This window comes from Physcomitrium patens, chromosome 1, assembly GCF_059467195.1.
Source record: "Physcomitrium patens ecotype Gransden chromosome 1, ASM5946719v1, whole genome shotgun sequence".
Lineage (NCBI taxonomy): Eukaryota > Viridiplantae > Streptophyta > Bryopsida > Funariales > Funariaceae > Physcomitrium > Physcomitrium patens.
The window spans coordinates 29,643,862-29,666,874 of NC_143410.1; the positions used below are offsets into that span (position 1 = coordinate 29,643,862).

Consider the following 23,013-nt stretch of genomic DNA (forward strand, 5'->3'; position numbering starts at 1 on the left):
TTTCTGAATTCTTTCACAAAAATATAATATATTTAGCTACTTATTACTAACATGCGTATAAAAATCATTTGAATTTACTGCAATAATAAGGTATTCAACAATTAAAATTGATTTGTTACTAAAAGCAATGTCTTTTTTAAGACAATGCTTATTGAATATAGTAATTTATGTTGATTTAAAGTAAAAAATAATCAGGTTAAACCTTTATAAACAAGACCAATTAGTCAAAAAGTTTAAGAAAATTTTAATTCAAAAATTATCTATTTGTATATTAAAATATAAATAAATAAATAAATCAAATAGAGGAATATATTACTATCTTTTCAAATACTTCTATAATATATATATATATATATATATATATATTCATCTACATACTCACACAAGTGTATCTTTTAGAATCTAATACAAGAAAAAATTTCTATTCAAAATTTAACTAATATGTAAAGTAAATTAATAAATGTGTAAAATAAAATTGAAAGAAAATATCATTGGATCAAAAAAATAGAAACATAAAGCTCTACTTTGTTTTGAGAAGGAACATATATATATATATATATATATATATAATTTTTATTTTCTTTTATTTTCTTTTATATATAATAATTATGTATCAATATTTTATTTATTTATTTTCTATATTAATTTTGATAATGATTTTAAATAAAAAGAAGGGATAATAGTGTTATAGGCCATAATTGCAACAACAAACAAAATCGTCACATACAAGGATATTCTTCTTATTACTCTTTATTGTATTGCTCCTATTGCTATTTTTGAAATCTATCACCTAATTTCTACTATTCTCCTTCTTTGAATCATAATTGTATATTAAAATTACTATAAATAAAAAAAAAATATCTATCTAAATATTTTTGTAAAAGAGTTCTAAAAATATTGTCTCTTTAATAATCTTGTTCTTTATAATCAAATTTTTAAAATAATGTCCCTATCTGGTAAAAATTCATTTCTTTAGGGAGTTTCAAAAATAAAATCAAAATGAATTTAGAATAAAAAATAAAAAACAAAAAAATATAAATTAATAAATTAAAATTTATATTAGAAAACCCAAATATACATAGAAATCAGCTACAAAAGTAATTTTATTTTTTTGATCTATATTATTGATAATTTTTTAGTCCTAATAACTATAATTAAATAAAAAAAATATTAAATAATTGGAGCCTCATGCCTATGAATTTAAATTTTAGGTTTTTGTAATGAATAATGGAACCAATATATAATGTGAAATTTAGAGTTTATAAAAATTGTCCCAAATGTGAAATTAAACATATTTAATAAAGTATACATATATAAAATTTAAAGAATCAATTTGATTCTTTAAAATTTGATTCTTTAATCTTTAAAAATAAGTTGTTATGACTTTAGAAATAATTAGATTAAAATTTGGCTTAAATATGTATGACTTTCAGAATTATTTAACACTATTGCATCCAAAAAATAAAATTGATGTAATACAAATAAACTTGAAGATTGGATAGAAATATATAATGTAATAGAGGATAATATTTTTTTATAGTATTAAAAAATATCAATCCTATTTTATTAATTTAAAAATAAAAAATAAATATCATAGATATTAGTCCAATATGATGTATATATAAGGGCCTAATGACAAGATTTGTGTTGGAATAAAAAGAAATAAAATTTTCTTTTAAAAATCAATGATATTTTGTAGATATAAAAGTACAACCAAACAGAAAGGAGATAATTCAAATAATCATGGAAGGTGACACAAACATACATATTTATCTTGATTTAAGGAATTATGTAGAAATAAATAGAAGTAAGTAAATTTAATAATAACTTGTAGATAAGCTTCTTAGAAGCTTTATAGATATGGATTTGACTTTATACGTGTTTGTAGGTGATTGGTAGGTTGAAAACTTAGCCACCAAGTTGGCCACATGTTGGTGACTTGTAATACAAGTTGGCCACATAGGGCATATGAAAGAAACTTGTCTTGTAAGTCATACACGTGTTGCAAGTCCTATAGAATGTTGCTATATAGCTCTTAGTTATATAGTATATCTAAAGGCAAGAGTGAGGCCTTTCTCACTCTTGCCAACTTCTTTCTTTTTTTAAGTCTTATTTTAAGAATCTCTAATTTTTTTTGTCTTTAATAATAGCCATTCTAGTTCTAATATTATATTATTTTGAGTGATTATCTACTCTTTTCTAGTAATACAAGAATGTATTGATTTCTTGGTTCTTTGTAATTCATATTTTTTTAAATAAGAAATACATCCAAATAATTATAATAATAATGATAATCATTCTATATATATATATATATATATATATATAATCTAAAATCCTAAAAAAAATTGCTACATGAATCCTTTTGCCTACAAATATTAACTTAAAAACATATGGTGTCTTGTACAAAAAAAACAGAAATAAAAAACTCTTGAAATCTTTGCATCTAACTTGAAACTTAGTTACATTGAAATGGAAAAAGATCTTACTATTAGATTTTGAACTTTGTTAAAAATATAGATGTAGTTTTAAAAGAATAGTTCTAAAAAAAAAACCATACTAATGTGGCCAATTTTAATACAAAAAATAATAATCTATGCATGTGGAATAGTTTTTAGACAACAAAAGATATTATAGAAATTAAATAAAATTAATTTAAAAATAATAATAATAATTACATGCCAATATGGAGTCCTAAATTGTAGCCTAACTATTCATGCAACAAATGGGAAAGGTTTACATAAAGAAGTTATATAAATAATTGTAATATGAAGGTCTATTTATGTGTGCTTAGGAACAAGGATAACAAACTATATGGTAAGTTGTTGACTCTCACTTTTTAAAATCAATGTGACAGATCTTCCTATGACTTCCTAGAAACCATATTAATGTGGCGAATTTAACACAAATATAAATCTAAATTACAAAAAAAAAAAAAAAAATTGAGTTGACATTGCAGTCAAATGCTGACAAAATACACAAAGAGGAAAAACATCGCCAAAATTCAGACACTTCCGTCACAGCATACTCCCACAAATGCTCATCAAACATGCAGCCAGCCACCCACATGAGTTCACACAACCATCTGCCCCCTAAGCCCTGCACAAATAATCAGCTGGCTGCAGAGGTTTGAAGGCAAAAGATTCATGACCTGGATCTGAACACCCCCCCTCCCCAACCCTAATACCCAGCAAGTAACTGGAACTGGAACTGAGCTTCGGTGGGCTGTGTGAGTGAGTGTGTGTGTGTGTGGGATGTGGGTGACCGAGGATTCTGCTTTGCTTGGCTTGGGATGGGATGGGATGGGATTCAAAGCCCACCTGCAGAGATCCAGACCCAGAGCCATGACTTTGATCAGATCAGTCCTAGCTTAGGATGCCGGGACGGCACCCTTCAGCAGCAACAGTGAGAGAGTGAGAGAGAGAGAGGCTCAAATGGTGTGTGGTGTGGGGTAGAGCTGCCTGCCCTCTCCCATTGGGAAACTCCAGATCTGTGTGCCAGAAGATCTGGTAGTAGTAGCTTTGACCCAGTCAGCCGAAGGGAATCCTAAGATGCAAGTACCGAGAGACAGTTGACGTGAAAATACATGGTTTAAAGACAGTGTTGGTTTCCATGAGCACGGAGCCAACGTCCAAGGGTATATCATCTGGGGTTGTTCAGCATCAAAGTCGATGGAATATCCTGTTTTATCCATTCAAAATTCGAAAACTGTACACTGAAGAAAAAACTGGATTCGGTTTCCGAGAAGAATTCCGTCCATGTCAAAATCTTCATGGCCAATAGGATTGGGGTTACACTTGCAGGCTGACATTTAATTACAACCAAGGGATCTTCCCGGGTTCGTCTATGATTTCCTCCCTGGACCATTGTGCACGCTAGTGTTTTGAGCCTATGCGGTTAGTCAATTTCTGGCCGTTTGTATTGATTGTGCGCCAGCCCTGGCCAGAGAGGTTTACATAAATGCTCAAAGGCTGAATAGAGGGGGGGGGGGGGGGGGGGGGGGGTCTACATTTGACTTGACTTTGCCGAATCCACCATCAAGTGTTTCAGGGTCCTTGCCCATTCCTCGCCTACCAGGTTTTGTCCCAATTACCCAGTAGTGTCAGATAAAGCGGCGAGGCCCGACGCTTGCCGAACTTTACAATAAACTGTAGAGTTCCGTGGGTTGAATGGAAGAAATTTCTGGAATAGAATTATTCGGTTCAGCTTTGGCAACATTCTGCGGCTTCTTGTGGGAGCTCATGAAACACGGGATTGCTTCGGGAGGAGTACAGTATGCTGTCTTCAGAGTCAAGATTCGATGTGCTTGCGGGGTGCTAATTGAGCGTAAGATTCACAAGAGCAGTTGGTAAGGTTGGTACAAACTCACTCCAGGGTTCTTTGATGGAAGTGCATGGATTGAGTGCAGCCTAAAATGTGTTACAATTGAATGCTATTTGCCAGTTCCACCCAGTCTATTAACATACATCTCCATACACCCACAATCTGTTATACATTCTATTTGCATACATCTCCATCCATGAAGTCGAAGCAAGCAATCAATATGCTGGAGTCTGAAATCTAAAAGCACTGAATGCTCAACTTTTTATATCAACTCGGTATAGGAAATACCCCTGACACTTCTGGCAAATCTCCACAATTTACCCTCTATGCCAAGCTGTGTGAGATGTTCTATCCACCTCTGTTCACCGTCTCTTTCAACCTCCAATCACAACGCTGTCAGAGAAGTACACAGCCAGAAAAATGTGATAGCATCACATGAGCGATGAAGCTACCAGCAACAGCTGTAAGAAAAAACAAAAAAAAAAAAAAAAAAAAAAAAAAGAAGGTATAAAGAAAAGAGAAGGGGGAGAAAGAAAGAAAGAGGAAAAGCAAGAGGGAGGAGGGGGAGGTCGGGGGGCAGAGAAAGTTGAGCTTGAGAGAGGGAAACGAGGCGTGAGAACGATGAGAGAATGGTTTCCAGCCAAAATGTAATAAGAAGCAAAATTGGGGCAAAATTACAGCATCAATTCTGTGACGACAGATTAAATGCGCCCAGGTGTGACAAACCACTGTATAAGCTAGCTCATCTGTACGTAAGCTTGCAACCAACAAGGTTGGCGGGAAAAAATTAAATATATATTAAAAAAAAAAAAAAACCAACCAACCAACCAACCAACCAACGAACCAACCTGACATGACATGACCATACCATAAAACAACTAAAACCTTTACCAGCGTCTGTCTGTGTCTGTCTCAGCCTGTCTCCAAGGCTGCTGGATGGGGCAAATGACTTGAATTTCAACCCTAAGCCATGCCCCGTGTACTACGCCGGATGATCAGATGCCTCAAAGAGGACGCTGGAAGCGCAACAACCCCACTTCTCTCTTGTGAAGGAGCCGTCAACCATACACAGCTCAATCACCCCTCTCGATCGATACTGTATCCCTGTAGACTTCCCCAGTCAGATGATGAACAGCTAAAGATGTACACACAATCGGACACAGCATTCAACGAAAAATGAAGCGGCGGGCTGTGAAGCCTAGGTTAATGGATTCTGTGTCTTGGTGTGTCCAAGGGAATTGCAAAGCCTTGCTTGCCAATGTTACAAAGGTGCGTTCAAGAAAACTTCGTCTGCGATGTCTTCCCCAGAGCCATTGTCATTCATGAAGAGCTCAGCATCTTTCTCCTCTTCGTTGGAGTAATCCCTGCGCTCCAGCTTCGCATGAGACGCTATGAAGATCATCTTCTCGGCTTTCTCCACTGCCTGTCGCGAGTTTCCGTTTCGGTAAGCCCACCGCCACAGCGACCAGTTGCACTTAAGCCCGCAGCTCGTGGCGTGCAGGAAAATCAGTCGGACGGCTACTTTACCCAAAGATTTGAATTCACTGAGACACGTCTCCCACACCAGGCGCCGGGATTGAGGATTAACGGGCCGCATCCGGCCAGTTAAGGGGTCTCGCTCTTTCACCTGGACAGCTTGGGCGTAGAGAGGATCAAGCCCCTCAGCGCGCCATTTCATGAGTTCCATCAAGGCAATGTGCGCTTCCTCTCGCGCAACCAGGCGCGTTATCAGCCGATCCACGTCTTTTTCCTGCTCGGCAGTAAGGCATCTAAAGGGCGGCAAGTACTTACCACTTGAATCCCGAAGGAGATACAAAGGGTCGAGGATGAACGAGGCTGCCCACGCTGGGTGGTAGTTCTTGTTGAACCGTTTCTCGATGATTTCGTGGATAGGAGCCTCGTCCTTGTCATATTGAACACACCACTCCTTCACTTTGCTGCGTAGCTCGTCCCACAGCGGCAAACACTGGCTAACCAGCGGTCGATCCTGTTCTATGCCATTCACCATCACTTTCACAACCTTTACCAATTCCTGCACCGCTTCTAAATCTTGCCAGTACCGCATACTGGCGACCACGTCTGTCACATCACGCCCCATCTGATCGTCTTGAAAGTGCAGGCAGAACTGGTCGTCGATCACCGTGTGCTGCAGCGCGCGTGCAGATGCCACAATGTCGTCGAGCATTATCAGCACATAGGCGTAGTGAGGATCCGCGAACTGGGGGTCAGGGGGCGTCCGTAACAATTTCACACTATCATATTCCTGAACCATCCCACCCAATGTTACTCCATCATCAAACAACCTAAACGCAAACACAAAACTTCAACTGAACATTCACCAGAGGCCAGAGAACGAACTTAGAGAACGGCACCGTTTACCTGACGTTGGTATTTTTGGAGGTACATTCGAGCTTGCGGTTGATTGTTAAAGAACGCTGACACCTTCATACACTCGCTCCTTACCGACCTAAATAACAATAGGTGTTTGTTGAAGTCTTTCAACAGATTGCTGAACCCCTGCGCCTGGCACGACAGGTTTACCGTGCCCGGGAACCGATACTCCAGCCCTTGCAGCGCTTTCAACGTATATTTGTCAGCATCCGCAACGATTCCCACGCACCGTTCCGGAGCTGGCCCGCAGATGGACATCACAGCCTCGGCTAACGTGTCTTCGACGAGCTTCACAGACACGGGGCCAGAGTTTATATTGACCACGCTGCGAAACAGCGTGCTCCCATTCGGCAAATTCAAGGTGATGTTGATCAGGCTCTCCCCCATGCCGATGCTTTTCTTCTTCCACCCGTCAGAGGAGAGCTGGAAGAACATGGCCTCTCGCAGCTTGAGCTCGGAATCCTGCTTCACCTCCTCGAATTTGGCATCCAATTTCGCCCCCGCCAGGTATCGCCTGCTCACGGGCGGCAACCCAAGCTGGCTCAAAAATGCTTTGAACTTGGGATGCTCCACACAAGAAAATGAGACCGTGCCGCACGACTCGTACAACCACTCCGCCAGAAGGTTGAGCGCGGCTTCTGCCTGGGCTTTGTTCGGTCCCCCAGGTAGGCCCTGAGATCCTCCCGTCTTCATACCCGGGCTCTTGAGCTTCTTCACACTGTCCTCCAGCAAGGCCAGCGCGTCCAGATCCTCTTTGCCCCCGGACAGCATCAGGGGGGTGTGGACCACGAGCTCAGTGCAGGGTGCGTAGTCATCTGACAGGGACGACGCCGGAGCGTTACGTTTCCGGGGAGTGGTGGTACCGGGAGTTCCTGCAGGTTTGGGGCCAGGCTGAGACGCCAGCGGCTTCGGCACCATTCCATTGAAATTGGGGCACGTCCCACGCTTCAGATGCTCCGAGGCAGTGCGGGAGGGATTGGAAGCGGAGAACATGGCATTGCACAGGGAGCATCGCAGCTTGACAGCTTTGGGCAGCCCGGTGTCGGGATGCTGCACCAACAAAGGGAGGAGATGGCTCCAATACCACGCGCCCTTGCCCTTGATAGCTTTGCTCCTCACCGTCACCAGCCCTTCGTAGCGCTTGTGCAGCGCCTTGACCGACAAATCGCTGTCCTCGTGACTGGCCATAACTTTCCACCGAAGGGCTATTCTACAACCACTATAATTTTCCTACAATTTCCTACCCCGTGCGTTCGTGCTTAGCAACCACGCCATTGTTTCTGCCATGCCCTATTCTAGCATTGGCCAATATTCCATCCGTCACCACGATGCCACACGCAAAACCTCGAGGTAGGGTGGCGCTTGCGAGAGGCCTTTACCCCATGACCTAACCCTGCGGTTATTCATAATCTAACAAGTAAATGCAGCGTTTCCCCCGCAGAGCAATAGCCAGCCGGAGGAAGACGACGAGGAGCAACCCACAAGATCAAACCCTGAAAATCACTAACTCGCTAACCTATACCCCGAACTCATCACCCTTGCGCAAAATTCCGAGAAATGAGATATAAAAATAAACATAAAGAGAAAAAAACAAATAAAAAGGAAAATAAAAAGAAAATTTGTACTCCCGCCGAAATGGAGGAAACGCCTGATTACGAAGAATTCCACCGCGACTGCGTCTGAATCAATCCCAGAGCGCTCCGCTCTCTCCCAAGATGCCCTCTTCCAATTCCCTGCGGATTGCTGCCCACTGCGCCATCGAAACCTGTGCCGCAGCTGGCCATCGCACACACTCAGATCCCATGCCCCCCTCTACCCATCCAATCTCATTACAATCGAACACCGGCCAACCTTCACGAAACTCTTCTCAACTCCGGTAGCTCTACGCGCTGCAAACGCACACGCTCGGACAGCCGCAAACCTCCGCGATGGGAGATAGAAATGGGAAACCTACGAAACAACCTCGACGGAGGAGGAGGAGGAGAAAAATAAGGAGAAAGAGAGCAAGAGAGAGAGGGAGGAGGCGATGCTGGCGCTCAAGAGGCAGCAGCAGACACCTTGAGTAACATAACTTGGCACCCACACGCGTGACACTACAGCATCATCAATACAGGCAACGACCATCAACCTCTCTCTTCCCACACCAAGTCTCTGTTGTTGTTGTTGTTCCTCCTCTTCTTCTTCTTCGTCAGCTTCTTCTTCTGTTTCTTACACAAAACCGAGGACACACATAAGAGCGCCCACGCAGACACACAACCCGGGTTCGCTGCAACCTCCGTCTGCCTTAAAAGAGCAGAGGTGGGACCTTTCGCCAAAAGATATTCTTATTTCAGGGAATGTAACCGAAAATGCCGAAACCCTTCACCAACACTGATACATGAAAATACATCCATACACACACACACACATACCCCACACCTACACTCACTCACTCTCTTACTCACTCACTCCCAGCCAACTCTGCTGCCAGTGTGAAATCGGTTTTTCTCCCCGCTTTTCAAACTTCTTTTTCTTTTCATAAATTTTCTATGTTGTATTTGCTTCAAGGTCGTATTGACCACGAGCCTTTACGATGTATATTTAACTACATGTGATGCACCCTTTCATTTGTATCATTAACAGTATCGCGCTTGGAATAATGTATTGACTACTTTTAGCCAATAGCTGAATTGTTTGGACATATCGTACATGAACCCCAAAAATCCCTAAAAATTCCAAAAAAACCCAAACTGCGAGAGTGGAAATGTGACACTAATTTCACATTTGCAGATTCCTTCATTATGCACATTCAGCAAATATATATATAAGAACAGGGTCGCAAATTGAGGTCCGTATGAAGCTCCCCTGAAGCTCTCTCTCTCTCTCTCACACACAGTCCAAAGCATGCTCTGGAAAAAGCTGGGCAAGAGACAAGCCCAGCCCGGCCTGCCCTCGCGGAGACGGTCAATGAATGGGCAGTTCTGCAACGCACAGACTGTCGCTGGTCAATTCTGCAATGATCGCTCAATTCCGTTATCCGACCTGGCATTGCCCCACATGCCCACCCCCCTCTGACGTGTCCCTCTCTTTGTGTATGCGGCATATATGTAAGATTGACCGTATGTATTCATCTACGTTTATGTTTCTGGCTTTTGAGCTCCGTATGAGCGAATCATTACATTTGTAGAGGCAATTGGAGTTCCTTACAACTTGTTCAGTTTTTCATGAACTTGTATTTTTAAAGTAGTATATATAATTAAAGAAAATATAGTAGTATATAAAGTATACTACATGAAAAATATGTTAAAGGTTATATTAAATTAAAATATGTTAAATGTTATATTAAATTACTCATTTTAATAATTTAAAACAGAACATTCTGACCAAGTTGACTAAAAAATCATTTAAATGAAAATAATTATTTAAAAACCTCACAAGTTAGTATGAAATACAAGGAAAAGAAAAGGTATAAAGTGAAAACATTATTTAATTTAATAAACAAACTGCAAGATAACAGATTTTTAATTTAATTTTACATTCTTGCATCTTTTAGATGAAATATATTGGGTTTTGATGAAAACATAAATCTAACTTAATGTATTCCATCTACCAAATTTACCAACATGAAGGTTTTACCTTTATATATATATATATATATATACATATAAACACACACACACTTTTATTATTAGCATGATTTTTGTCTATGCTATGCATCAACATTTACATACACTATCATGAAATTTTATTTTACTGATTTAAAAACAAAAACTAGAAATTAATATTGCATATTATGTTAACTGCAAACACAATGTAATTAGTTAGCTGCTACATAATAATCGAGCACATTGTAATTTATCCAATAAATAAATGAAGAATAATAGGGTCAGTTGGAGGTTTTTTACTTGGATGGTCCAACATTGAATATGTGCATAGTTTAATAACTAATAATATTACAAGAAACAAGTAATAAAAAACTTGGAGGAGTCAATCCAACTACATGTTGTATCAATTAGCATCACATCCATACCCACTCTAATCAATCCCTTAAAATAAAATAAAATAAAAATACACCTCTAGTGTGTGGCAAAAACTCCTACAATCTATAACCAAATTGTATAATATATATATATATATATATATATATATATAAGAGGACATATCATGTCACCATTTGCTACATTAAATGTTTAGTTTCTTCGTCTCATTTAAACTTGCATTTAATTTTCAATAAATAAAATAAAATAAACAGGTATTTTTTCCTCTATCTTACAAATTCAACATTGACTGCATTTTTCTAATGATTATTGATGGTTTTCGTTGCATTCGAATCCTTCTCAGTCCCCATCGCCAACGAACTCGCATATTTCGTCTAACGAAGTCTGGTCCTGGTCGTAATAGCCAACGAACCAGCACGTTTCGTCCAACTGGGTCCGAATTCCGCCTCCAGTTGCATCATGACTGGACAATATCACTGGATCGATACTTCACAGACCTCATTCCTGAAGGAATTCTCAAGCCATTAGAACTAGTGATGATAGCTATATAGATTCACACGCTAGGAATAGATTCGGCACTTTGCCTGTTGAAGCGGATTTCAGCATGAAATGTATATATATATATATATATCTATATACATAGTTATATATCTACAGATTTTTGAACATCTTCGCCACCCGTTGATAGTTTTAAAACAAAACGCAGCAATTTGAGGGGAGACATGTGGCTAAGTCCAAGGAACTGTGGTCCGCCAAAGGTGCGAAAGTGAGGTAATGGTTAAGCATTTGTATTTGCATTGCATCGAACCAGAGGATTGGGATTATCTTCTGCTGAAAAAATAAGAAAAAAGAAAGGAAAATATTGCACCGTCGACACGTATAGGCTGACTGTTGAGATACTAACTGTTCTATTTCTGATCTATCGTTGTGTGTATTCACGCACTCGGCGCTGCTTCTGTAAGTAGTCATCGCTCAGTACTAAGTATTAAGTATAATAAGTGCCAGCTGAGCCACGCTGATTTTCTAGTTGATTATTGCACAAGTTCAAATTACTACGCTCGTTGGACCAGGTTTAGGGTTTAGGGCAAATGGACCTTCGACCACCGTCGACAACCGCTTGCATGCAAAATCGGAGGCTGAATTCAACCACGTCACCACCGGAGACGTGTGTCGTGTAGATCTCGGATTGCCAGGAGAGTGTGAGCTGATCCAGAACACGTGGTGCTGGCGACTGATAATTCTCATTCAGCGTCTGGTTTTTTCCGGACGAAGTGCTCCAGTGTGTTGAGAAACTGCGTCTGTTTGTATACCCTGTAAGCCTCGCCGGTGAAAGGCTCATACTGGAGGGGGTTGTTCTCGTCCACGAGGTCCGGGTGGGGGACAATCACTGTGCTTGGTAGCGCCTCGTAGAAGTAGGCCGAAGAAATGCGAGACTGAGTCGCGTTCACGACTGCTTGGTGCGGGACGCTCTTGTATTTCCCGTTTGTCAGAACCTGTCAGGATAGATCGAAACATTCCAGATGCAATATCAGAACTAGATCAACGATGTCAACGGTTGCGGTGTAAAAGTACGTCAAAATCTGCACCAGAATCATGTATTCTACGGTTGGAGCCGGATTGACAGACCCTATTCCGTTCCAGAAAGCGAGCACCATTGGTTGCGGTGTTGTAAATCTTACGGTACACTATCTTAAGAGGGTACGATGGTATCTGGAAAGTGACAGACGTCCGTGGGCTAAGGGGTTTTCAGTTCTCAATACAGCGACTGAAAAAGAATTGAGGCTGGAGGAACTTCTAACCTGAAGAGTGTCGCCGATGTTCACTGCCAATGCCCCGGGTCGAGGTCTGACAGGGATCCACTTGCCGTCTTTCTCAATCTGCAGGCCGCCCACATCGCCTTGATGGAGGACTGTTAAGAGGTTGAAATCCGTGTGCGGCTTTAGGCCCAGGGTCTTCTGTGGCTCAGGGCATGCAGGGTAGAAATTCCACCGTAGGAGTCCGCCTGCATGCTTGGAGAATGTCTCAAAATAGGCGGGGTCGACATCCAAGCCATCCACGATGATGCGCATCAAACACTCGGAAAGCCCCTGCACCTTTTCATTGTACTCGCTGTAGGAATTACTGTAACCAGCGAGCCACACATACATATGTTAGGCCACTCGCCCCTCCTACTGACGTTCGATAATAAATTCCAAGAACTGGAGATTAAAATTGAAAGAACCCATGCACGTACAGAAAGTCATCGTTGGTATCTTCAGGCCAAAGTTTTTTGGCGAATTCAGCTGTGGACCCATCATTGGCGAAGTAGAAACCTTCCGACCAGGGGCGCACGTCGCCCTTCTTCACAGTTGCATGCCCATACCCCGTGTACTGCCCCTGCTGCCTGGCCACTTTCATCTTCTCCGCAAATGGGAGGGCGAAGAACTGCTTCCCCTGGCCATGAAACCTCTCGAGAAGCTCCTCGGGGATGCCGTGGTTCACAATTTGGAAGAACCCCCAATGCAAACAGGCATCTCTCACTTGTGCTACGAGGCCCTCCATGACTTTCTCGTCATGTTGAGGAGGATCAAACAACGCCGACACGTCGATCACAGGAATTTCCAAGTCGGTATAGTCGTTGTGAGTCACTGTTGGGCGCATGTGCTCTGGCAATATAAACATTTCCGACACCGCTTTGCGTTTGGAGTTGCTCTGATTCACCATGGACCAGGGTCCCGCAAGATCTGGCTCGGCGCCAATTTTCGGCACAGACCTTTGAAACCTTTGAGCTCCAACATCATAACTGGAGGCTGCCGATCTCTCAGGCATCTTGCACGACTTGCTGAGCTATCGATCTCAGGCACTGAGAATTGCAACGAACACTCAAACTTCGGGTGCAGTACTGATGGAACACACTTACAACACGATCTAGAAACCCAAGCAAGAAATTGCCTTTCGAGTGCTTTGGTCCAATTCAAGGCTCATCCAAGATTTACAAGAGACAGTTGAGACGCTCAATTTGCCGTGTTTGCCTCTGCATTTGAGCTTCATTTATACCTCATCTCCACTCGAGGTAATGGATCGGAATGAATTCATGAAGCAGTTTCCATTCCACGTTCCCGCCCCCAATCCTGTTCATGGGTGAGTTCTTTAACCGATACTTGCTTCTCAAATTGTTGCTCTACCATTTGGCAGAAGTTTTCCTGGTGAGCGAGTCAAAATCATCCATGACATCCTATGTCTTCCCCTCCTCCTCAAGTTAAAAGAAAAAGAAAAGGTAATTCTCCTCCGTCCCCGAAACAATATTGCTCAACCACCCCCAGGAAAGCGTTGAACACTCTTTCAGTCACAGTACCATCAAATCAATAATTGTCGTTGCATATTCTGGATCATAGTGCACTGTTTCATCATTCCTTGAAGAATTCATTCCTTTCCAGTTCAAACTTGTCATTCCGTGTTTGCGACTGTCGTTCCAACTGCTGCTGTCGCACTAGAAAGTCATGGGCTGCTTGTGGATCGGATGAGCAACCTTTCAGACGAGCAGATTGACAGTTGGGTGATCCGCAGTCTAGATGTCGTATCGAACTATTCTTTTAATCGACAGAGTCGCCAATGCCGGTGAGGGATTTCATGAGCCACACTGATGGACCATCAGTCTATGTTGACCATACGACAGAAATTCTCCGACACGTGGGTTTGGATCAAACCAACCCGACGTGGAGACTCCTATCGACGACGGCAAACCATTAATTATTTTACATGTAAATAATGCCCCACTTGCAAAGATGAGGATGGATCTCAATTCCAGTTTACGAAGTGACCAGAGACATGTGGAACACCCTTCCTGTTCAGAGTCATACGTTGTTGGAAAAATATGGGTTGTCAAGCAGCGCGTATCAGAATTATAAAGCTTATTATTATTATTATTATTATTAACATTTTAATTACATTTTTTTTTTTTTTTTTTTTTTTGTTACGTGCACGGTCCCGACAAATTTGTAGCTTCGTTCCACTGGGGGAGTGAAAGATGGAAAGGAAATCTAAACCACCAGATATTCACCGTTTTGTGTCAAAAAAATAAAAACAAAAAATAAACAAAAAATAAAAAGAGAAGAAGATAAGAAGGAAAAGTTGAATTCTCAACATAAATTCATGTTGAGAAAGCACACCTGATCGAGATCTAATAGATCAGACTTTGTTGCGGGCCCGGACTAGTCGAGTGTCTGTAGATCTCCCTCCGCCACCTACACGAGATTTATTAGTCACATCTTTAACCCCGAGACTCTGGATTGTCTGTTCTCCCTACTTGTGTTAAACGATTGTTAAAAACTCATGGCTTCGAGCGCACTGATCTTGACGTATAGCAATTAGTCGGCATTAGTGCTCACTAAGAATTTTTAAATTCGTCGGTGAGCTTGCGTGGCAGCAGGGTTTCAGTTGGAGGTAATCCAATGGTGAACGCCGTGCAAGATATTCTCTTCTGCTCACCATCGTCGTTAAACTAATCTAAACTGGTGGGGGAATGTAATCGCGATGTAATTTACGAGGATTGGGAAAATGGTAGCGCGTGGTCACCAGTTGCCAGTCTCTGAAGCAGATTTGCGGACTAGCCAAGCATGAATGGCCGCCGGGGGTTGGTGCATTGCCCATCCTCATGTGAAGAGCCCCCAACATTCTTTTGGTTTTCTTTTGGTTTTCCAGTGATACCAGCAAATTCTGCAGTTTGTCGTTCTCAATCTTTGCATACCATTGATTATTTGAACGGTGGACAAACATCCGGTTAAAACCATGATAGACCAGGTGAGTATGAAGAAGCGTCACTTACTGAGGAGTCTGAGGTGACAGAAGGTCCCAGTGAAGGGCTTCTTCCCAGGCATGAATACGAAATGCAGCGCGTAGGGCCTGACTCAAGCGTTAAATTTTTTTAACAAACCTTTCGACAGACATGTATTGCTGCACACTATTGGTTTCAATATGCACAAGTTGGATTGCACATCGACAGAGAAAGCAAGTTCTCACCTCAAGTAAAACTTACAGTTATAAGCAAAATTAAGTGGCACAGAGAGTTTTGAAGATTAGAAACTGGATGATTTGGGGGGAATGAAGTGGAATAGAATACCACGATTCTGAATGTGTGCTTGTTGAATCACAAGTTTGTATTCAGTATAACCAAGGCAAAAATTTATACTTCGTTTTCTCCCTATAAGATGTATACGCTGTTCCAAACTCTTCTACCAAGTTCTTCTCTTCCAGCTTAGTCCGCTGGTCGTAGTAAGCAATGCACGAAATAACAAGGAAAAGGAGACTAAAGTATGACCGCAGTGCAAGGCAATAGCCAGCACACAGGAGCATATAGCTCGCATACATGGGGTGACGCACCCATCTGTAAGGCCCAAACATCACGACAGTCTTCGGGTTTACTAATCGGTCGGAGTATTTTCCTAGGAAATAAATTGAATTCCAGTTAACCACCACCGCAAGTCCAAGAAAAGCCGCTGCCAGCTTAGATTGCCACGCCAAGTTCCACGTATGTGCCAGAAACGGAGCCTCGAAAGCTGCTGCCCAGTGACCCCCAACAATGGCCATCACGAACGCAATTTGAATTGCCTGATGAGGACTGCTTCGCCACTTCTTATCTTCAGGTATAGTGCTGAGAGTTCCATACATTCTATCCCTGACAAAACCGCTTATGTTGAAGAAGAAGTAATATAGTGTAAAGAGAAGCATAGGCCATCCATCTACGAACCCGTGTGCATGGGCAAGAGGTACCAGAACCAACCAAACTAAGGCTCCACCTAAAATGAAGATTTGCTCTCCCTCCTTGGTTCCTGACTTCGCTTGTCTTGTTGCTGCAAATACTGACCATATTCCCAAAGTGACTGCTGCAGGCAACGGCCACACCACACCAAGCCAACTCGCGTACATCCAGAAATTGGGATTAAATACGGTTAAACATGTAACTTTGGAGAAAATTGCATAGGCAACCGCTACAATTGACACCCATTTCGCAGCCTGTATAGGAGTTACTTGAGAAAGATTCTGCTCAACTTCAGAAAAGCTAGGAATTTTTAATTTTCCCAAAAAAGGAATAGCGAGAGCTTGGCCTTCATCTGCATCAATTCCCCTCCTAGAACCAGCTCTGACACCCAAATTTGAATGGTTTTTTCTTTGTCCTGCCCTTTGGCTCTGCAAGTGTCCGTTGAATGGTGTGCAACTCTGCAAAGATGTCAAAATCTTGCTGCTGCTGCTATTCTTCAGCTGAATCACAGTTTACAACGTAACAGAGAATTATATGAAGAAAAGGAACTACTACAAAATTAAGCCTCGTCACTATTACTTACCCAAAAACAATAGAAATTCGACCAGGACGTTCATAGTTCCGACGATCTCTCAATCTCTCTCTCTCTCGCTCTCTCTCTCTCTCTCTCTCTCTCTCTCTCTCTCTCTCTCTCTCTCTCTCAAATCAATGTAATGTGAAGTTAAATGTGGAAAATCTTACAGAATCGGCGTGATGCGTTCGCATTGGTCGAGCCATGGAAGAGGATATTTCTGAAGCAGAAAATGTTCTAGAGGAGTAGCCACAAACCAAGCCATGGCGAATCCTGCATGTCAATCCACTTCAAGTACAGTGAATAGGTAGGCATCAAGCCAATTTCACTCTAAGAGTGAATTACTTTTGAAAAATCATTACATCACATAGGTCAGCTGGAATAATTACTACGATTTTGAGGATAAATATGTAAGAGAAACGAGCGCCTATCTTGGAACACCCCGGATGCTCAAACATAGAAAACAGAATCACACAGATTTCATGGGAAGTGACCAATAAAGTCATTCGCCGCAATTGTTCCTGAAGTTTCTGTTAAAACTACATTGAATGAACGCGGAAGACCAAATAAAGACTCTCGATAAACCGGTTCCACTGACGGAAAGGCTTGTCATATTGTATTTACATGAGGTAATCAAATTTTCGAAATGGTAGAAAGCACCTAATTTAGAGCGGATGATTGAGCCAATATGTTACTAATTTGAAAGCACAATCTCATCCATTGTCTATGCTATGATCATTCATTTTTTCATTAATGCCCTAAACATCCTGAATGAGCACACTATCTAAAAACTCGGAACTGCATTCAGTCCTAATAAGATTTTTCGAATATCAAAACAACAGAGGCGCATAGGTTCATTGTATTTTCCAACTTTGAAAAGCACTAAGATTCAGCGTTAGGTGATACAAACAATAGGACGGCCATTACATAGTGTGATTCGGAGACTCTACTACAAATTGTAGTACTGGCTGATATAACCATTGAGGCACTATTGATAGTTGCTTGAAGTGACCACAATAGCGAACCCTGGTGGATTATACCTGTGAGACCGAGCGCGGACGGCCGGAGATAGGGCGAGCAACTGAGATGACGGGGGTGGTAGCGTTTGCTGCAATTGCTGCACACTCGTCAATGTCCGTGCTGCAGCCTCCACGGAAATCGCCATTTAACTACTCTAAATCCACAAAAAAATTCACTACCACATCCAAGACAGAAAACCTTCTCAAAAACTCGCTACTATCTCGACCGCTGAATGCGCCTCGTCAAGCTGTTTCCAACACAATCTAGTAAAATCTCCTGAAATTTTCCACAAACAAAGGATGCCTCGTAATGTCAACTTCAGAAGATCATGGCAGTAGAGTTCAGAACCGCACACGAACACAATCTGTCAGCGGAATCCTATTACACAGCAAGAGGATAAGGACGCCGTGGAGCATTGCAGATAACAAAACAGCGAAAGCAGAACCAGAGACAACTAAGGTCCCTCAACTAAGGCCAAGTTGAGGGAGCATGAAGCAGGAAAATCCTAAACCTAAATAGGGAAACTAAAGTGGTGAAAAAAAACTTTTTCAATGGACATATCTCAAAACAAAAAATTAAAAAAGAACAAAAAAAACTTAAACCCTGGTCGATGCGAGCGGGGCGGAATGTGAGAAGCCTTGCTTAGCATGACGACTGTTGACATCGACGAAGATGGAGGAGATGGACAGAAGCACCTCCAGGACGGACGGACGGACGGACGAGCGACGAGGATTGGGGGGGGAGGAGCACGGAAAGATGGGGACGAAGGGGAAAGACAGAACGAGGACGGACGAACCAGTAAGACGTGAGTTCATGTTCACGGGTTTAGGTGTGTAAGGCAGAACGTCGCCTTCCAACGCGGGACAACGGGCATCGGGTTCAGTGCCGGATCCGTCGGCCTTACCCCCTTCCTCCCTCTCCAGCCCGCTAAAATGGAGAACAATATGTTTTGAATTATTTAACTTAAAATTATGATTTTTATTTTATTTTAAAATTAATATTTTTGGAAAAAAGGGAAAATAAATAAAGAATTTTTTTGGAATTTATTAATTTTTTGCTACACATTGGTATACAAGCACCAAAACTGTTGAGAATGTTTAGAAAGACACAAGAGTAATAGTAAGTCATATACACAAGAGGGTTTCTAAGGAGAGAGAGCTTCACACACACAATTCTATTGATCTGGTTGTGTCTCGTATACAAGAAGAGAGAAGACAAGAGGATGAACAATACTTCTCCACTAGACTCTAAATACTGTAGCTATGGTAATTACTGTAGTCTATAGTAAATATTATGGAGAGCGTCGGCGACATTTAATGATCTCAACACTCCTTCTCGCTCATCATAATATTTATATAATATAAAATTTATATAGATTTATGATCTATACTTTTCTGTGATCTTACATGATCAAAAATTGTTGCCTCATTAAAACCTTATCTAGGAAAATCTTATTTTATTTAAGGAAAAAACCATAGATGAAGGAAAAAGAGTACAACATCATTTTTTTTAATTATTTAAAGAGCTCATTAACTTTCTTATTGAAGAAAAGCAAGTCGCCGCATACCAATGCCATAAGTAAGTCAATGATGATTGCTTAATGGGAGAGCTTTGGTGAAGAGATCAGCAAGGTTATTTGTAGATTCAATTTTCTTAATTATAAGTGCTTGATCAGTAATTAAGGCATGAGTATAACTAAAATACTTTGAATCAATATGCTTTGTCTTGTCGCCTTTAATGAAACCAACTTGCATCTGTGTAATACAAGCACTATTATCTTCATGCAAGATAGTTGGAGAATCATCATATGAAAATCCACAGGTTGTTTGAATGAATTTATCAATTGATCGCAACCAAATACATTCTCGAGATGCTTCATGTAAGGCAATAATTTCTGCATGGTTGGATGAAGTTGCAGTTATTGTTTGTTTCACTGTTTTCCATGATATTGCAGCTCCATGTCTTAAAAATACATATCCTGTTTGAGATTTAGCTGTTGCAATATCAGATTTATATCCTGTATCACAATATCCAACCAATTTTGGATCTGCAGATTTTGTGTAATATAATCCCAAGTCTTCAGTACCTTTTAAATAATATAATAAATATTTGATGTCATTCCAATGTCGTAGTATTGGACGTGCACTATGTCTTGCAAGAACACTAACTGCAAATGCAATATCTCATCTTGTAGATGTAGCTAAATACAAAAGTGCTCCAATCGTTGCGAGGTATGGATATTGGTCTCCCAATATTTTTTCTTCCTCCTCGCATCAACGGTATAGATCATGACCATCACGACCACATCCAACCATTAGTGTGGACAATGGATAAGCATCAATCATATTAAATCTTTGCAAAATTCGTCTAATATACGTTAGTTGATAGAAAAAAATGCTACCATCTATAAGATGCATAATCTGAAGACCAATGCAGAAAGTTATTTTTCCTAGCATTTTCATCTCAAATTCACGTATAAGTAGGTTTGTAGCTGTAACACATGCAGATGTAGTGTCGACTAGGTTAAAATCATCAACATATACAGCAATGATCACAAAACTACTTTTATCTCATTTGATAAACAAACAAGGGATTAGTGGATCACTTATAAAATTATTTGTAATTAAATAATCTCAAAGACGTTGATACCACCTTCGTCCGCATTGTTTTAAACCATATAAGGCCTTACATAATTTAATACCACGATATTTTCCTAGAGCAGATTGATTTGGAGTTCTTATTTCTAAGTCACGTAGAACTTTCATATAAATATTTGTATCAAGAGAACCATATAGATATGCAGTAACTACATCCATCAGATGCATCTCAAGGGTGGCATGAAATGTCATTCCAATAATATATCAAAATGTAATTAAATCCATGACTGGAGAATATGTGGATTCATAATCAATGCCAAATCGTTGAGTAAATCCTTGAGCAATAAGACAAGCTTTATAGCAGGTTATTTGGCCTTGAGCATCTCCTTTGCATATTAATACCAATTTATATCCCATAGGACAAGATGTAAGAGTATCTACAATTGGACCAAAGACTTTCTTCTTACGCAAAGAGGCATACTCCTCCTCAATAGCAGTTTTTCATTTTGACCAATCAAAGCCACGCATCGCCTCTTCGATGGTTTGAGGTTCAAGATCATCTTCCTCACAAGAAAGGGCTTCTATAATCATATATGCAAATGATTCATCTACCATAATGGATGGTCTGTCCCAAATATCATTTGTAGCATAATAGAAAATAGATAATTCTTTACTTAAGTTGTTCTTATTTCTTCCAATTCCAAGATTATTTTTCATAAGAATTGAAAGTACATTATGCATGGATATATCATCATGAATTGGTAGTCCTACAAGATGAGTGGTAGTTTCTTGAGAAATAATACCAGGATTAGTCAATTTCATAGCTTTCTTCTTACGTGGTTGCTTATCTAGTCCACAAGTTCTTTTAGTTGTTGTTGTTATAACTTGAGGTATTGTAGTCAATGGCACTGCAATCTGAGCAGGTGTATTCTGAGCCTCATTAATATGAACTCTTGTAATTCTAGATGTATCATTGAAGCCATCAGGTGTTTCATCCGCAATCCATTTTAAATATAAAATCTTAGCAACTTCAGTTTCTGCCAAAGATGTTCTAGGATTGGGATTCACTGTAAATGTTTCTGGTGCTTCAAATATGAGTACTTTATTTCTTTGTTGATTAGATACTCTTCTTTGAAGATATGAAAATACAGTTTTTTCAAAACGGCAATTTTGCAAATGTGCATGTAATAATGTGCCAGTTGATGGATCAACAATACGAATAATGCTTGGTGAATCAAAACCAACATATATGTCTTCTTGTCAATGAGCTTCAATGGTACGCCGTTGAGGTTCTGGTACTGGAATCCAAGTATAGCAACCAAATACTCGTAAGTGACATATATTTGGAATACGACCCGAAATGAGCTCATGTGGTGAAACAATTTCAAGAGAAGAAGGACAGAGGCGTTGTCGTATTACGTTCTTTCCTACTCAAGAACGCACCGAGCGTCTGGCTGTAGAAGGTAGTATGGAGATTCGCTAATATTCAAGCAGTCTATCGATTTTTTTTTTACTGTTGGAATATAAAGAATTATAAGAATATATCGTAAATCTACACGGATGTCCTTTGACTGCTCGCCAAAATCCTTTTTGCCCCAGCCGGTAGGTCTCTAGACGTTACAGAGAACCCCAAACAATCCAATCTGCTAATCTTCGATACCGCTTTATACTCACGACCTTGTATCCACTGATTGTCTTGTTAGATTAACCCAAAAATTTTCATTCACTCTGCATACTCAATCCTATAGACACCCTTTTAATTCTTCAATCACAGACGTAACTTCGATTTTCCAAAACAGTCAAGAGTAATTACACCCACTTCATCAAAAACTCGATTCACCAGTACAACACTGACTTCAGCAACGATTGCCTCAGTCTTCTCAAAACCCTATGAAGAAAAAAAATCCAATTCTCTGTCTTTTTTCCCCCTTCCAAGCATAAAGCTAGCTCTCCGATCCTTAAAAACCCTGATTCTCCCCCCTTCATTTCTTAACCTATCCTCCCCTTTAATCCTAATTCTCTCCTCTTTCAAACCCTAGCCTCTGAATTTCTTCAATCTTTCGTCTTGGATCTGGAATTGACTCTGTCGTCAGAGCTTTATCCTCCATTTTTTTGCCTTTTAAAAGATTCTTTTTTCGGAAACAACGTTCCTTGAAACGGCACAGAGAACAGGACAGCCTGAAACAGAATCGAAACCCCCGTAATCGGGACCACATTGAGTCACCCGACTAATTCAGGTCTTATATTGGCTAAGAGGCTCGTAGTAAGACTTGGATGTTCCCGTAATTGGGTCAAATTGGTCCTTCGCGTCAGATTGGCCAAGAGGCCCGTAGTAAGACTTGGATGTTCCCGTAATTAGATCAAATTGGTCTTTCGCGTTAGGCTCACTCGGTCATC

The 23,013-nt window shown here is 40.6% G+C and overlaps 3 protein-coding genes across 4 annotated transcripts; all 3 read right to left on the reverse strand.

Moving 5' to 3' along the window:
* Positions 1–4,940: 4,940 nt before the first annotated feature.
* Positions 4,941–8,382, reverse strand: LOC112288958 (uncharacterized). The gene is made up of 2 exons (XM_024533757.3): positions 6,703–8,382; positions 4,941–6,586 (listed from the first exon to the last, which is right to left on the reverse strand). Exons 1-2 carry the CDS (start codon positions 7,900–7,902, stop codon positions 5,585–5,587), a joined length of 2,202 nt encoding a protein of 733 aa, XP_024389525.1. The 5' UTR covers positions 7,903–8,382; the 3' UTR covers positions 4,941–5,584.
* A 2,041-nt stretch (positions 8,383–10,423) lies between these two features.
* Positions 10,424–13,911, reverse strand: LOC112281727 (jasmonate-induced oxygenase 4). Of its 2 annotated transcripts, XR_012218961.2 has the most exons (4): positions 12,925–13,911; positions 12,491–12,812; positions 11,786–12,184; positions 10,424–11,195 (listed from the first exon to the last, which is right to left on the reverse strand). XR_012218961.2 is itself a non-coding variant. In XM_024518567.3 (3 exons), exons 1-3 carry the CDS (start codon positions 13,497–13,499, stop codon positions 11,933–11,935), a joined length of 1,149 nt encoding a protein of 382 aa, XP_024374335.1. In that variant the 5' UTR covers positions 13,500–13,911; the 3' UTR covers positions 11,211–11,932. The 2 variants fall into 2 exon arrangements, 1 of the variants encoding a protein (XP_024374335.1); XM_024518567.3 differs by lacking the exon at positions 10,424–11,195 and having other exon boundaries at positions 11,211–12,184.
* A 1,849-nt stretch (positions 13,912–15,760) lies between these two features.
* On the reverse strand, positions 15,761–18,448 carry LOC112291363 (uncharacterized). The gene is made up of 3 exons (XM_024538648.3): positions 18,040–18,448; positions 17,170–17,272; positions 15,761–16,928 (listed from the first exon to the last, which is right to left on the reverse strand). Exons 1-3 carry the CDS (start codon positions 18,162–18,164, stop codon positions 15,831–15,833), a joined length of 1,326 nt encoding a protein of 441 aa, XP_024394416.1. The 5' UTR covers positions 18,165–18,448; the 3' UTR covers positions 15,761–15,830.
* Positions 18,449–23,013: the final 4,565 nt, after the last annotated feature.